The following is a 15,133-nucleotide window of genomic DNA, read 5'->3' as shown; positions in this document are numbered from 1 at the left end:
CCCTGTCTCTACTAAAAATACAAAAAATTAGCTGGGTGTGGTGGCTCATGCCTATAGTCCCAGCGACTTGGGAGGCTGAGACACGAGAATTGCTTGAACCTGGGAGGCGGAGGTTGCAATAAGCCAAGATCACGCCATTGCACTCCAGCCTGGGTGACAGAATGAGACTCTGTCTCAAAAAAAAAAAAAAAAAAAAAAAAATCCTTGTCTTCTAGGATGTTTCCTGGGGACCGGAGAGACACGCAAAAGGCACCAGATACTGGGAGCATCTGCTTATGAGAAAAACAGTCTATCCACCTCACCACCTCCCTTTTTCTTAGTCCAACTCTGGCCCTTGGGGAAAACAGCAAAAGGCTGGCATGCGGGACCCCCTACCCTAGACAGGACAGCAGGTTGCTGCTAGACAGAGAAGCCCATGGGAGTCTAGGCAGCAGAAAGAAAAAGCCCGCCCTCACATCCTCCTGCCCCACCTCCCCCACCAGTAGCCGGGTGCCTTATGTTTCATAAGCCCAAGTGACAACTGAGTGTGGAAGGAACAACCTCCATGTCTCCATCTCCCTAAGACATCCCTGGCCCATGAATAACCTTCCCTACCCCAGCCAAGCCTAGGAAGGAGTTCACACATAGTGGGTTGGTCAGCAGTGGTTATTGCACCATTGGCAAATAATGAAATGTGTGTACATCAGCGACAACCACAGGGTCAGCAAAACAACCCTCAAAAGTACCTGAACTGAATCCACTTCATTCTTGACAGGAGGGGAATAAACAGGGGCCACACACTCACGCACACGCACATCATACCACAGAATGGAAAGCAATAAATTATTGGCTTCATTCCTGCCTGGACCCTAAGAAAAGGCACCGTTACAGAACAAAGCCTCTCCAGGCCACTGCCTGAGTCTCCTGGGGGTGGGCTCCTCCATCTGGCTGTGGCCATGGCCAGCCAACGCTGGAGGCCTGAGCAGAGCTTCCTCTCTCTGGGAAGAAGTGAGCTTAAATATTTGGCTTCTTACCAGAGAACAACTATTTACAAGGGAAGCAGCCACACCGGCCTCACAGGTGAGTGGGAAATTGTCTCGAGCCCCAGTGGATGGCACAGGCAGGAGACCCCTGCACACAGGAGCATCCTTCCTGAAGGGCGGAGGGGATGGACTTTCCGCCCACCTGAGGGCCCTGGGCAGGGGCTCCATGAGCCCAGGCTTGAGGGGAAGGATGCCCAGGTTTTTCCCCAACCTCCAACATGACTCCTCCCTCCCCCAGGAGTCAGCATCAACCGACAGAGTTCAAGGCCTGGAACTTCTCTCTAAGGTTTCTCACTCTGCCCTGCTGGCTCGGGTCTGCCGGGTCCCTGGAACCCTCTTCCTTCGGCTGGCACTCTGCAGACTGCTGGAAGTCCTGAACCTGCCCCAGCAGGGCCACTGGTGAGCTTGGTCCCTGGCCACTGCTCTCCTCCAGCCCTGCAGTGGGGCTGGGAAGGGGTCCCTTCTCCATGACAATCACCCGCCGGTTGTCCTCCAGGGTGAGGTCTGCAGTGACATACAGGGTCTCGCCTCCATCCGGCTTGCTCTGGGGCAGAGGCCCAGGGGATCGAGCAGCCTCTCCGCCTCCCCGGCCCCTCTTGGTGCTCAGGCTGCGGCAGCGGCCCACCCTGCCTGACAGAGGTGGCTCCACCATGTTCTCCGGCACCGAGTGGCTCCTGTTGACGGGTGGGCCACGGGGCCGGCCGCCCCCTGCTCGGCGTGCCTCATCGCGGGAGGCATACTTGGAGCAGAGCTCACGGACGTCGGGCCAGCTGAAGGTCTCTGTGGGGCTGAGGGGGCCCCGGGCGGAGGGCCGGCCCCCAGGCGAGGTGGTCCTCTGGCTGACAGCAGACGGGTTGAAGAAGAAACGCTGTGGTGACATCTCCCCAGCCAAGGAGGGCTTGGGAGGGCTGTGCTCCTGGGCCATCAGCTGCTCATAGTCGAATAGAGATAGCACCGGCTTCCTCTTACCTGTGAGGAGAGAGCAAGCTGCCTGAAGCATGGGGCGGGAGGGCAGAGCTGCAAGGGGGTGCTCTGAGCAGGCCCCAACTCACTTTCCAGGCAAAGCTGGTTGTTGGGGTTTTGGGTGTGATGGGAGAAATCTCACTTACCATCCACAGCCTCTTTCATGAAGGGCCATAGGAAGAATGAAGAAAAGGCAGTGGAAAGGGGTCAGGAGTCAAAGGAAGAGGGGAGAGCTTCTGCTCCCATCCTGCTAAAGGAGGGGCCTGGGGCCATGCTTCCTCCAGAAGCCTCTGCTGGATGGGAAGGGCCAGAGCAGAGGGCATCAAAAGGGCTTAACCAGGAGAGCAAGCTTGGCCTCAGAGCACTGGACTGGCTGCCAGGGCTCACCCTGTGCCCTTAGTGCCCAGGGTCCAGCTTCTCCCTTTAGTAGAGCCTCCTTAGAGGTCACTTTCCCCGAGGAGCCAAGTGGCTCCTTATTGACTCTTCAGTCCCTAGACTTGGGGAAGGGCCCACTTGCCGCTTCTGTCATACCTTTGCCACCTAATGGCTCTCCAGCCTCTTCCTGTAGACAGGGCACAGTGGGGCTCTTCCCATCCCTCTCAGGGGCCACCTTTTCCCACTGCAGTGGTGGCCTGGCCATCACTGGCTTGTTGCTCTTGATCCGGAGGCTGTACTGGCGGGCCAGCTGGTAGACCTTGTTCTTGACGCGCTCGCTCACATGGCTGTCCATTACGTGGGAGAGCTGCACGATGCGGGGGTGCAGTGGGGCCACCAGCTCCCCCTGGGTATTGCTGCTCAGCTCCTTCACCAGCTCTTTCAGCTCCCGGGCCAGGTGGGCCGGGCTGCGCCCCTCAGTGGGAGAGGAGCTTTCCGGGGAGGCAGTGGCCGACTCCTCTGTGATGGCTCCCAGCTCATGCTCCTCCAGGATGAAGAGTGGCTCATGCAGGTCAAAGCCATTGGCCTGGCCCTGGCCTAGCCCCTTCCCAGGGCTCCCTCCGGAAGACTCCATTCCCTCCCAGATCTTCACAATTTCTGAAGATGGGCGGAACTCAGCATCTGAGATGGGAGGTGGGTCCCCTTTGACTGCCTGGCTTGGTCCTGGGAGCTCAAACAGGGCCCACGAAGTCGGCCGGGAGCCCACCTGTCTCTTGCTCCCCACTGGAGGTACTGGCTCTGGGTCTGGCCGGGGAAGGCTGTTGAACCTGGAGACGGAGTTTCTTACGAGTCCTTTGGGGATGTAGGAGAGGCTCTCCCGGCGACGGACGCTGAAGCCTGCATCATGGTGTTCTGCATTTTCATAATAGCTCTTAATCTTGTCTAGCAACAGCCGGTCTCGGGTGGAGAGTGCCGATTCCTTCTTCTTGCAGGAAGACCGGTCAGGCTCCACTGGGCAGCCTGGGCTTGGGGGCTCCATCCCATTGACAGAAGGGCTGTCCTCTGTGGCCACCCCCACACTGATGTCCACTTCTGGGGAGAGCTGACAGCTGAGGGAGTCTGTGGCACTGCCATGCCGGGCCAGGCCCTTCTCGCTGCCCTCCAGGCTGAGCACGCTGCTGCTCCGGCTGACCAGCCGTGGGCTCCCAAAGCCACTGGACTTGCTGTCCTCCTGTGCCACGCTGCTCCGCCGAGAGAAGCTGCTGACAAATCGCTCCGCAATGACACTGGCCTGGTCCAGCACGGAGGGTGGCAGAAGGCTCTCAGGCTCCTGGGCGGCACCCCCCATTTCTTCTTCCTCCTCGCTGCTCAGGGCCTTAAGGTCCTCAGTGCTCTCAGCCGCCACGAAGTCCACCATGTCACCCGGGGGGTCCATCCCCAGAAGGCCCTGGTGGGCATCAAGCTGTGTCTCCAGGACTTCTGGAGATTCTGTGTCTGAAGGCATCTCCTCGGCACTGGGCCCTTCCACAGCAGCAAATACCTCTTGCTCACTCCCAGCCTCAGGGTCCGGCTCAACCTGAAACATAGCAGAAAAGGCTCACATGAGTAAAAAGCCTCCTTCATGGGATCCGGGGAACAAGGGGACAGCATGGCCTGCTCAAGGCCCAATGATAGGGACCTGTAGTTTAGGACCCAAGGCAATCAGAATGAGCATGACTTAGGAGTAGGTGATGGGTCCTTAGAGGAACATGACTGTGTCCTTTAGTCACCGTACAGTGGGGGTGCTGGGCCCATGTCCTCAAAACCAAGGAAAACAGTAAGAATGCAGATGGGTCAGGATGGCAACACCTTGATGGCAGCCAGCCTAGGAACTACAGGGACAAGGTGGGAACACACAACAGTGGGTTGGGCATGGCCCCAGGTTCCCAGGGGCTGGTTCTCACAGTGTCATGGAACCAGCATGGCTGATGGTTAGGCAGCTCCCCAAAGCCCTAGAGGCTCCTCACTTGGAGGTTCTAGGGTTCAAACCCAGACCTGCACAACATGAGAGGCCATTTCATTTTCCTCAGGGGACAGGGCCTCCCATGTGGATTAGGGTCTAGAGAGCAACACAGCCACATGCTGGAATCTCGTCAGAGGATGAGGACCAGGAATGTGGCTCCTCCCAGCACCTGTGGGCCCAGCACAACTGCATACGCCCAGGAAATGAGCAAAGAAGAAAGCAAACTTGAGAATTCCCTCTTGACCACCTTGAAAGTAATTTGAACCACAAAACTGATGACATACGCAGCTTTCCAGAGCAGTCTTTAGGGAGATAAGAGCAAACACTAAATTATAAGATCGGACATAATTCCTTCTGTTCTAGTTCAGAATCTGCAGAGCAAGACCCATGACCTAGACTTGCACTGTTCAACATGGGAGCCACCAGCCACTGCGGCTTTCTGAGCACCCGAAATGGGGTTAGGCCAGATGGAAACCTGCTCTTGGGATAAAATACACACCAGATTGCAAAGACTCTGTATAAAAAAAGGGATAAAACATATCAGTAACTTTTTATATTGATTACATGTTAGAATAATACTCTGTATACACTGGGTTAAATAAAATATACTACTAAAATTAATTTCATCTGCTTCTTTTAAACTTTGTAATGGGTGGTTCTCATTGTGTTATTATTGGACACCCCAATTTGCTCTGCTCTGAATGTCTGTGTATCTCTAAAATTGCCATGTGGAGGCTAACACCCAGTGTGATAGGAATGAGAGGGGGGGCCTTTGGGAAATTAGGTCACGAGGGCTCCATCCTCATGAATGGGGTCAGATCCCTTACAAATGAGGCTCAAGGGAGCTTCCTTGCCCCTTTGCCATGTGAGGACACAGCAAGAAGCCACCATCTACGAAGCAGAGGGCAAGCCCTCCCCAGGGTCTGCTGGCATCTTGACCTTAGAATTTCCAGCCTCCAAAACTGTGAGCAATAACTAAGCCACCCACGTAGCAGTAAGGGATTTTGTTACAGCAGCTCAAGCTAAGACATCATGCTACATTCCTGTCCAGTATCATCCAGGCTTCTCAGTCCTGGCTGTGGGGTCCAACATGGGGTCCAGGCTGTAGCTCACGATCTTTCCCTTATAACTTTGGGAAAGTAAAGGACGCTGCTTCCCACAACCCACAGACAGCATAGGGCAGCAGGAGGAGGAGAGTGGGCCTCTGAGTTCCAGCCCCAGGTCTGATCTCAGCCCCGCCCCTCAGAAGCTGCTCAGTGTTAGGCACGCCATCAACCACTCAGTGCCCTTTTCCTTCTAGAGCTGTTGTGGGGAAGAGTAGGAAGAAATAACACATCAGTTACAGAAGAGGTGTCCAACAGATATCAGTTCTCTACCCTTTGCCCAGGTGACCACAGGTATGATTTCAATGTCTGGCATGCTGGCAGGGACAGGGCCTTATAACCCATACAAGGTGGCCTAACGAAAGGAGCCTAATACCTGGTTCATTTCCACTAGCTATGTGCCCTTGACATGGGACTGCATCTGCCCAAAGGGGAGCCTTTTTCTACTTCATAGAAAGGGGTGGTCTGCTCACCAAACCATATACTCTAGGCCAAACAGGCTTCATATGCAGGGCTGAGAGTCCTGGGAGGTGGGGAATCTCTGTTCCCATGGGCCCAATGGGATAGCCTATGCCTGAAAGCCCTATTTGCAGACTTGAAAATCTGGACTCCAAGTTCTTCCTACTATCCCCATCCCACCTGCTGGTCGCTCACCTCTGGCAGGGAAGAAATGGACTCGAAGCTCATGCGCTTCTCAGTACTGGTTGGAGACCGGCCACTGGGCCTTCTGCTGCTCCTGGAGCTTTCAGACTCCCTGTGCCCCTTTCCCTGCAGAGGTAGAGGTCAGTCATCAACTCCAAGACAACTGGAAGCTGATCCCTTCTGCATCCCAACACGGGCAGTGCCTCCCACGCCCCAAGGGGCTGGGCTGAGCTGAGAGCCAGTCTTGGACCTCAGCCATTCCAGAGCCAACCTGAACTGCCAGGCCTGGGGCTGCAGAAAGCCTTGTCAGGCATGCAGCTTCAAAAAACCTCAGCCCACCTTTCTGTCCCTCCAAAGTGGACTTGACCTTTCCGGCCCCACTGTGTGCTAGCTTCTCCCTGCCACCACCACCCCACCCCATTTGTCATGCTTGTTGGGCGTTATGTTGATTAGTGCCCAGTACTGGAACAGAGCATGCCAGGGGCTCACCAGGGTGTGACAGCGAGCGATGGTGTTAAGTGCTGAGGGGAGGAGTAAAACCAGGGCAGGGTGGGGTGAGGAGGGCAGCAGAGGGGGCCCTCAGGTGGGCATGCACATCCCAGGGAGCATGCAAGGAGGAGGGGAGATCGAAGAGACACCTCACCATAGCGCCCCGGGAGAAAAGTAAAGCGTTGGCCCGATAGTGCCAGCAGTGGAGGGCGGCCAGCAGGGAGCTGGCAAAGTCGGCTACCTGCTCCGCCACCGCCAGGCTCTCCTCCTGCTCCTCCTCCTCCTCCTCTGAGCCTGGGGGCTCCGGCCCAGCCCCCTTCTCGTTGCCTTCATGCCCTGTCAGGTCCTCCAGAGAGACCTGAAAGGCCTGCTCTTCCTCCTCCTCCTCCTCCTCCTCCTCCTCCACCACCTCCTCCTCTTCCTCTTCCTCCTCCTGGGTAGCCCCTTCAGCCTCTGGCTGCAGGCCCCGAGTACGGGAGGGCTGCCCAAAGTCCAGGAGGGTTCCAGCACTGCCTGCATGCTGTTCAGAGCACAAGACCCCCTCGTGACCAGCCTCTTGGGCAACCTCCCGTCCTCCTGCAGGCAGCTGCGGGTGGAGAGCCTTCACACAGAAAGCCACACCTAGATGCCCAACTCAGGTCGCCACTGGGGTCCAGGGAGGGGTGGGCATTCTCATGGTGGAAAGGCTGGGACCTGGTCAAAAATTCAGAACCCAAACAGGCCTGTCTACTTGTCTACCCTAGGGAGAGGGAAATCTGAGTAGGTCCACACTGGGCAGGCCCCCAGCAGGGTGCTGTTCTAGGCAGAGGGTGCAGAAGAGCCCCCAGGGCAAGGCCCATGTCTTATTCATCTCTGTGGCCCTATGCCACACAGCCTGGTACACAGTGGGTGCTTCGTAGGCATTTGTTGAATGAATGAAGACAATGAGGGCTGAAGGGGCCAGGGGCTGACCTGGGCAGTCCCACCCTCCTCTGTCAGCCAGTCCCCTCCTCCCACTGGCCTTTACCTTCATTCCTGCTGCTCGGGCTGCAGACATCACCACCGGGTCCCCCAGCACACGGGCGAGGGGCAGGGAAGGGGAAGAGATCAGTAAGCAGGAAAAAGACCTCTGGACAGCCCCCTGGGGAAGTCCTCACTGGGGGCTCCTGCTCCCAGAACCCTCACCTAGTCTCCTGGGCTTTCAAAAGAATGACTGACAGAGCAGGGGCCCAGGGGCCACAGAGCAGCGCAGGTCTGTGCCTGTTGCTCGGCTCTCATTGTTTCCGGAGGAAAGGGCATGAGGCCTGTGCATGGGGGAGAGCTCCAGCCCCTCTCCTCAGCCAGCCAGGGGCGAGGCCCTCTTCCGGGGGGAACGGAGGCAGAGTTCCCTCTACACTATTCTGACAATCCTCCACCCTCAGGTCACACCCCAGGTTGTCAGCTGCTTCCCGTCCTCCCTCCTCCCTCCTCCTCCTCCCCTGCTCACTGGGAACGGCTGGCCACCTCACACACTCACCTTTCTCGTTGAGTTGCCTGAGCAGGTGTTTGGTTGGCTCTGAGGAGGAAAGCATGAGCAGAGTCAGCGCGGGCCAGGAAACTGCCTGTGCCTGGCTGGGTCCCAAGCTCACAGCGCCACCAGCCCATCACCAGCTCAAAGTCCACTCTGGCTTGGCCCCCTGCAGTCATAGGCCCCAGGGAAGCTGCCTTCCACAGTGTCGCCGAGCCCCCTTGCACCTACGGACAGGGAGGCGGGCCCATCCATCTCCAGGACCCCCGCTGTGACTACCAGCCCTGCCGGAGCAGTACCACCCATGATGCAATGCATTAGCGCACCTGGCCCAGGGCCCTCGCGCAGGAGCCATAGGGAGGGAACTAAGTTCCATGCTGCCCCCTTCAGACCAACTAGCAACATCTCCGGAGGTCCCTGGCTCCACCTCAAGCCCCTTGCCTCCCTGGCAATGAGCATATCAGCGCATCAGCTACACCCACTGCCAAGCCCCTCACAGCATCCCAGCCGGAAAGCAGAGGTCGCACCAGACTTTCTACGGCCCTTAAGGCTGGGCATCACGAAGCCTCGCTGACCGCTGGGGAGAGTTGCCCGGCTGTACGGAGAGTGACCAGGCTCTGGGGACAGGATACAAAACACATCCATTAGGCCAATGGTGTCATCACTGTGTACCCCAGCCTTTTTGAGGATACACCTGAGACTGGAGGGCAGGAATAAGAGGACCTTGTCTCAAGGTCCAGTTCTACAGAGCCTCGGCCTTCGCCTATCCATATCCTTGCCCAGCTGGCGGTAAGTGGGAGGCCCAGGGATCGCCATGATTTGCTACACAACTGGAGTCAGAAGGAAAGTCTACCAAGGTATCTTGCTGTTCCTCAGCAGGCAGGCCTGTTGAAGAACCTCTTTTCTGCTGACACACACAACATACACACACTATCTGTATCAATGTAAGTAAATGCCTAATTGTTTTTAAAGTGAAAAGTAGAAAATGTTCTATTCTTTCATTTTAAAACTTATCAAGAATATTTAATAAGTGAGACATAATTTAAATTAAACAATAGAACTTAATTATCAATAGAATACACTTGTTGGCTCATCTCAGCTCTCTGAGTGGGAAGCAGAAGCAGAAAAAACCTCAAGGAAGTCAGAGTAGATGGCTGAGCCCAGGCAGTAAAGTGCCTGCATGTGGCCCAAGTCCCTCCCTAGTGACTTTCCTGATCTTTTTGTGGTCTACGGTTCCCACAAGTTCAACAGATTGATTTCTTTTTTTGTTTTGTTTTGTTTTGTTTTTTTTTGCAACAAGGTCTCATCTGTCAGCCAGGCTGGGTGGGTGCAGGGGCACGATATCCATTCACTGCAACCTCTGCCTTCCGGGCTCAAGTGATCCTCCCACCTCAGCCTCCAGAGTAGCTAGGACTATAGGTGCACACCACCATGCCTAGCTAACTTTTTAATTTTGTAGAGATGAGGCCTCACTGTGTTGTCCAGGCTGGTCTTGAACTCCTGGCCTCAAGTGATCCTCCCACCTCGGCCTCCCAAGGTGCTAGGATTACAGGAGTGAGCCACCACATCTGGCCTGAACGATTGCTTTCTAACAGACAGGAGGGGAAGAAGGGCTACTACAGACAAGCATGCTTAGACCAATGAGAACAAACACTTCAGTGTTACAGAAGAACCGTGAAGAGGGGCACGACACGCCAAACACAGGCTGTCTCTATGGCAACCCACAGCCTCTGGGGCCCCTCAAGCATCTGGCAGTTCACACACCCTAAGTGATGCTGTAGCATTAACTCCAGAAAAGGAAAGGTTCAACGGTGGCCAGCACCTTCTGTTTTAAAAGGCTCAAGAGTACAAAACATGCTTTAGAAAGATGTGTATTTCAGCCAGGCGGGATGGCTCATGCCTGTAATCCCAGCATTCTGTGAGGCCGAGGCGGGTGGATCACCTGAGGTCAGGAGTTCGAGACCAGCCTGACCAACATGGTGAAACCCTGTTTCTACTAAAAATACAAAAAAAAAAAAACTAGCTGGGCATGGTGGCACATGCCTGTAATCCCAGCTACTCGGGCGGCTGAGGCAGGAGAATCACTTGAACCCGGGAGGCAGAGGTTGCAGTGAGTAGAGATGGTGCCACTGCACTCCAGCCTGGGCGACAGACAAGGAAGGAAGGGAGGAAGGGAGGGAGGGAGGGAATTTCATAACTGTTAAAACATTTTTTAAATATTTTTTGAAAAAATCCAACTCTTAGTATTTACAGGCTAAAAATCTCAGCCATGTGGAAACTACAGCTCTTTAAAATGGCTCATTTCCTGAGTGCCTTGGACAACTAAAGTTTGGGGGCTTTTTGTAACAGCTGTATTGAAATATAATTCAAATATAATTCACCTATTTAGAGTGTACAATTCAACGGCTTTAAGTATATTCAAAGAATTGTACATCCATAGCTAAAGTTTCGATGCTAACACTAAGATAGAGCTACTATCACTACCACCAACATTATCACTTGCTGAACACATCAGTGTGCTAGAAGCTTCAAATTTTAAGGTACGGCAAGTTGAGGAGGACAAGAAGAGAATTACAGGAGAAGAGAAGAGAAGAGAAAAGAAAGAGGGCTAGAGAGAAGAAAGCAACACCCCTATTTGGAGCTTTTAACTATAAAAACCATAAAACTTTTGCAACCATAGCAAGGTGGCCTAGGGCTCAAGATCCACCCAGAGCAATACCAACAACATAAAACCACAAAAGCCTTCTATAAGCCACTGCTCCACCTTCTAGAAGGCTAACACCCACATGTCAATCCACACACACATTCAGGAGACCCACAGGTCATCACCAATCAAAACCCAACACACTTGTGGGACCCAAGCCAGGACACCACTCTCAGTCACTTTAGAATCCTTCTCTCCCAGGGTCTTAAAGACAATTCTCACCCCCACTCCCACCTTGAGTATATGTTTGGCAGACACCTGGCTTAAGCCAGGTCTTAAGTGCAAGGTCCTTGGGCCTTGCACTAAATAGCAACGAAAAAACCAATTTTGAAAACACACACACCCATCACCACGGAGTTAAGAATAAAAGCAAGGTTTTCTCTTTTCAAATAGACGATTCATTCCAATAATCCAAGAACATCCTAGCAAGTCCAGGAATGGAAGAAAACTCAAGGGAGGAAAATGGAACCTTTTCCTGAGACCCAAAATAAATATTTCCTGTCTGGGTTTGGTGCCACTGAACTCGTTTTCCCCGGGTCCTGCTTCTGCTCGGTTGTTCCAGGACTGGGCTGGGGCCATCCGCGATGTCCAAGTGTCACTCCTGAATGACTTGGTGTTGGTATTCCAGAGAGGCAAAGCAGGGAGGGGGCTAAGAAGGGGTGCCAAGGCTGGAGTGAGCAAGTATTCCTAGGGCCTTGAAAAAGGTGGGCTGGACGGGTACAGTGGCTCACACCTATAATCCCAGTACTTTGGGAGGCCGAGACGGGCGGATCACCTGAGGCCAGGAGTTCGAAACTAGCCTGGCCAACATATACTAAACATCTCTACTAAAAAATACAAAAATTAGTTGGGTGTGGCGGTGCACGCTTGTAGTCCCAGCTACTTGGGAAGCTGAGGCAGGAGAATCGCTTGAACCCAGGAGGCAGAGGTTGCAGTGAGCCGAGATTGAGCCACTGCACTCCAGCCTGGGTGACAGAGCAAGACTCCATCTCTCAAAAAAAAAAAAAAAAAAGAAAAAAGAAAAGAAAAAAGTAAGAAAAAGGTGGGCTCCAGACCTGGTAGGCAATGAGGGCCCAGAGGTACCTGGTGTGGGGAGCACCAGCACAGGGAGACGATGAGCCCCAGGTGTGTGTCCAGCCCCGCTCTAGCCTTTCCCAGGGTTTCCCGCGGAGGTGAGAGCCACAGCCCTGGACACTGCCGCAGACAGTCCCCAGTCTGGGCAAGGGTGTGAGGGAGAGGCCTCCTGCCTCCACAGCCCTTCTCTTACCAGATTGCCGGCGCCCCTGGCGCACATGGGTGGACACCTCATCCTGGGAGGACCAAGCCTTCTTCAGCCGCTCTGGGCTGCAGCGGTACCGATTGGGATCTGCACCCAGGAGAGACGATCAAGCTTTTGATTCCCAATTGGCCTTGGCCTACCCTAGACCCTGTCCATACCCAGCCAGACCTCTATACCCACCCAGCTCCAGGGCCAGGAGCCTCCAGAGCTCCCTCCATCTTCCAGCTGGGAGCTTCAGGCACTGAGAGTCCCACCACTCAGCAGGAGAGCATCCTTAATCATGTAGTTCACCCCCCAGCTCTTAACAGGAGACCCCCGCCCTCCCTGCTCCTGGAATAAAATTATCAGGTAAAGCTTCCCCAGGATGCAGCCTGACCTAGCAATGTGCACGATTAGGGACAAAACAGGCAGAAAAGGGTACACTTACAATAGGAATCCATTTCCAAGATGGCTTCCTTGGCCTGAAGGGGAAGGAAACACACCTGGTTATTACCTTACCATGTGCCGGCCTTCCCTGCCCATAGGACCCACTGTTGCTGTACGAGGACACCCCACAGTGCTGCACCAAGGCCCGGGGCATCTGCTGTACTGACACTCACTGTCCACTGGAGGCCAAATCCAGAAGGTGAGCCCCCAATGGACCTTGCAGAGCTGGCTCAGAGGAGCACATTCTCCCTGCACCCAGTCAGGAGCTGGGGGAACTCACCTTCTGGGGAATGGTGGCATGGTGGTTCTCTAGGATGAGCCTCTTGATGTGGTGAGTCCAGTTCCGTTTCTCCTCCACTGTCTTGGCCTGGGAGGACCCAAGGGAAAGGGACCCAGTGGTTATCATTACAGGCCTGAAGCTGTCTAGCATGGACAGTGCTTCCACCCAGGGAGAAAAAGTGGGGCCACGCTGGGGCCTCTGTGAGGTTAACCTGACTCCTCACTTTGACCCTGAGAGGTGCCTGCAATGATCCTTGCCTCACAGATGGAGACACTGGGGCTTGGGGCAGCTAGGCGAGCAGAGGAGCCAGGAGTCCCACGCAGGTGTCCCCTGGGCATCTTGTTCCCTAGCCCCTGAGCCCCACCTTCCCCTCACCTGGATGCTGTACTGCTGCTTGCTGTGCTTGTAGTGGGTGACGGTGAAGCACAGGGAGTCTCTGGTGCTTTCGATCAGCATCAGGGAGGAGCACTAGGGGCAGAGGGAAAGGACAGTCAAGCACAAGGTTGACAGCCTAGGGAAGCAGGGAGGGTGATCTCAGAAGGGTGGTGCTGGAGCCCCAAGAAGCAGACAAGAAGGGGAGCCCAGATCCTTTGGGAAGGAGAGAAGATGGTGGAGGAGATGGGGCAGGGCCTGGTTACCGGGATGTTGCCCTTGTAGACAAAGTGATCGCCCCGCTTCTTGGTGATAAGCAGTGTTTTGTCAAAGAGGAAAAAGGTCCTTTCATTGCGCACGCGATGCACGCGGAATGTGCCCTCCAGGACAAGTTCCCCGTAGGTGGTCAGGTCGGGCCCCTTCCAGTTGATGAGGAGTGACTGAATCTCCTGCAGCAGGGGAGCCCCAATCCCTAGAGTCAGGCCACTGGGGCCTTAGGAGGCTCTGCAAACCCTGCCACAAAGGCTCCCCCAATGCCACTGCCCAGCTCATCCCAGCAGGGTGGCCACAGTCCCTCTTCCCAGCGGAAGCCTGGCCCACCCAGCCCTGCCCCTCCCCCGGCGTCCCAGCCCCAGAGCACCTGGAGCCGGACCGCGTGCTCATGCCTCCTCTTCATGTCGTTGATGTACCAGGCCACACAGGTCATGGTGTCAATGGCATCCTCCACCACCTCAAAGCCATCCTCTTCTTCATCAAAATGCTTGGCAATTTCCTGCACAGAAGACAGACGCTTAGGTGCCCCTGACCCGAAGGCCCTGCCCTCCCCAGGCCCCAGGTGCTTGGGAGGACCGAGGGGCTACCTGGAGCAGCAGGTGGTACTTGAGGATGCGCTGGACTGGCTTCAGCAGGTAGGAGCCCAAGGGCAGCGAGTGCTGTAGCAGCTCCTGCCGGTCCCGAAAGAACTTGGCCTGCTGCTTGTCCCGCATGCATTCCGTCAGGGCGGCCACGGAGCTGGGAATGGGAGAAGGGCCAGTCACCACCTGGGGAAGGCCTGGATGAGGAAGTGGGGGGCTCTGGACTCACCAGATGGCTCTGCCTTCCCTCTCACCCCAATTACTCACTTGGGGTAATTGTTGCAATACTGAGTGTAGATATCAAACTCTTGGCTCTAAGAAGAGATCAAAAATAGTGATTTCAGGGAGATTCTCATTTGACGGTAAAGATGGTGGTAGCAGATAGGCCCCTGGCCCCCAGAGCACCCTCTGTCCCCTGTTCCCAAATGCCTACAGAGCCATCTTTATACCTATTTGTCAAGGACATCCCATCCACCCAGCAGCCCTGGCTCCCCTCAGAACACCCTTCTCATTCAAGATAGAGCACCCAGCACTTTCCCTGGAAAGGGATCCCCAGGACTCAGATGTCCTCTTATGCTGGCAGTTCTTGTCTCTCTGAGCTCTCAGCAAGGTAGGACAGAGGCAAGGACCCAGCCCTTCTTACCCTTTCCACAAAGCAGCTGGCCACAGCCACGGGGTCACTATTGCAGCTGTCCAGGTCTCTGAGGAGCTGGCTGGGTGAGGGGAGAGCAGCCACTGTACCTTCTGCAGTCAGAGGACAATGCCCCTCACTGCCCCCTCCCCAACCTCCCAAACCCTGACTGACAGCCAGCCCTATTGCTTTGCTAAAGAACTGGGGCTTCTAGCCTCAGAGGGAGTCCTGCCCCAGGCAGCAACCACAGAAAGTATCCAGCACAAAGCAGCCACAAAGCAGGAAGTCAGGGAGACCTACAGGCTCAACAAGTGGGAGAGGAAGAGGGGACCCCCATACCCACCTCGGGAGGGGACACAGCTCCTCTGCAGGCAGAAGGAGTCAAACACACAAAAGCAGAGGATTAAAGGGTGAAGGAGAGAGAATGGGGACTAGCAAAGGAGCCAGGGCGCCCAGGATGTGGGACATGGGGAGAGACAGGTGAGTCCTGGCACCCCTAGAAACA

At 55.1% G+C, this 15,133-nt stretch overlaps 1 protein-coding gene across 9 annotated transcripts in view; it reads right to left on the bottom strand.

The window, feature by feature from the left end:
- Positions 1-629: 629 nt before the first annotated feature.
- The window catches only part of PLEKHG3 (pleckstrin homology and RhoGEF domain containing G3), a 39,998-nt gene continuing 25,494 nt past the window's right edge, over positions 630-15,133 (bottom strand). For 4 of the 9 annotated variants that reach the window (XM_055362065.2, XM_055362066.2, XM_063697908.1 and 1 more), the window contains exons 4-19: positions 14,641-14,710; positions 14,265-14,311; positions 14,004-14,154; positions 13,784-13,915; positions 13,410-13,592; positions 13,147-13,239; positions 12,772-12,858; positions 12,493-12,526; positions 12,054-12,152; positions 8,610-8,699; positions 8,092-8,130; positions 7,603-7,622; positions 6,751-7,116; positions 6,120-6,233; positions 2,517-3,936; positions 630-1,991 (exon numbers count right to left, since the gene is read on the bottom strand). In XM_055362065.2, the coding sequence (XP_055218040.2) occupies positions 1,270-1,991; positions 2,517-3,936; positions 6,120-6,233; positions 6,751-7,116; positions 7,603-7,622; positions 8,092-8,130; positions 8,610-8,699; positions 12,054-12,152; positions 12,493-12,526; positions 12,772-12,858; positions 13,147-13,239; positions 13,410-13,592; positions 13,784-13,915; positions 14,004-14,154; positions 14,265-14,311; positions 14,641-14,710 (3,667 nt within the window). In that variant the 3' untranslated portion in view covers positions 630-1,269. The remainder of the gene's footprint in view (positions 1,992-2,516; positions 3,937-6,119; positions 6,234-6,750; positions 7,117-7,602; positions 7,623-8,091; positions 8,131-8,609; positions 8,700-12,053; positions 12,153-12,492; positions 12,527-12,771; positions 12,859-13,146; positions 13,240-13,409; positions 13,593-13,783; positions 13,916-14,003; positions 14,155-14,264; positions 14,312-14,640; positions 14,711-15,133) is intronic. The other 5 variants (XM_019009878.4, XM_019009877.4, XM_004055299.5 and 2 more) reach the window with 3 other exon arrangements.

This window comes from Gorilla gorilla, chromosome 15 (assembly GCF_029281585.2).
Source record: "Gorilla gorilla gorilla isolate KB3781 chromosome 15, NHGRI_mGorGor1-v2.1_pri, whole genome shotgun sequence".
NCBI lineage: Eukaryota > Metazoa > Chordata > Mammalia > Primates > Hominidae > Gorilla > Gorilla gorilla.
Note: the sequence above shows the minus strand (reverse complement) of the source record. Positions and strands in the feature narration are given on the sequence as shown.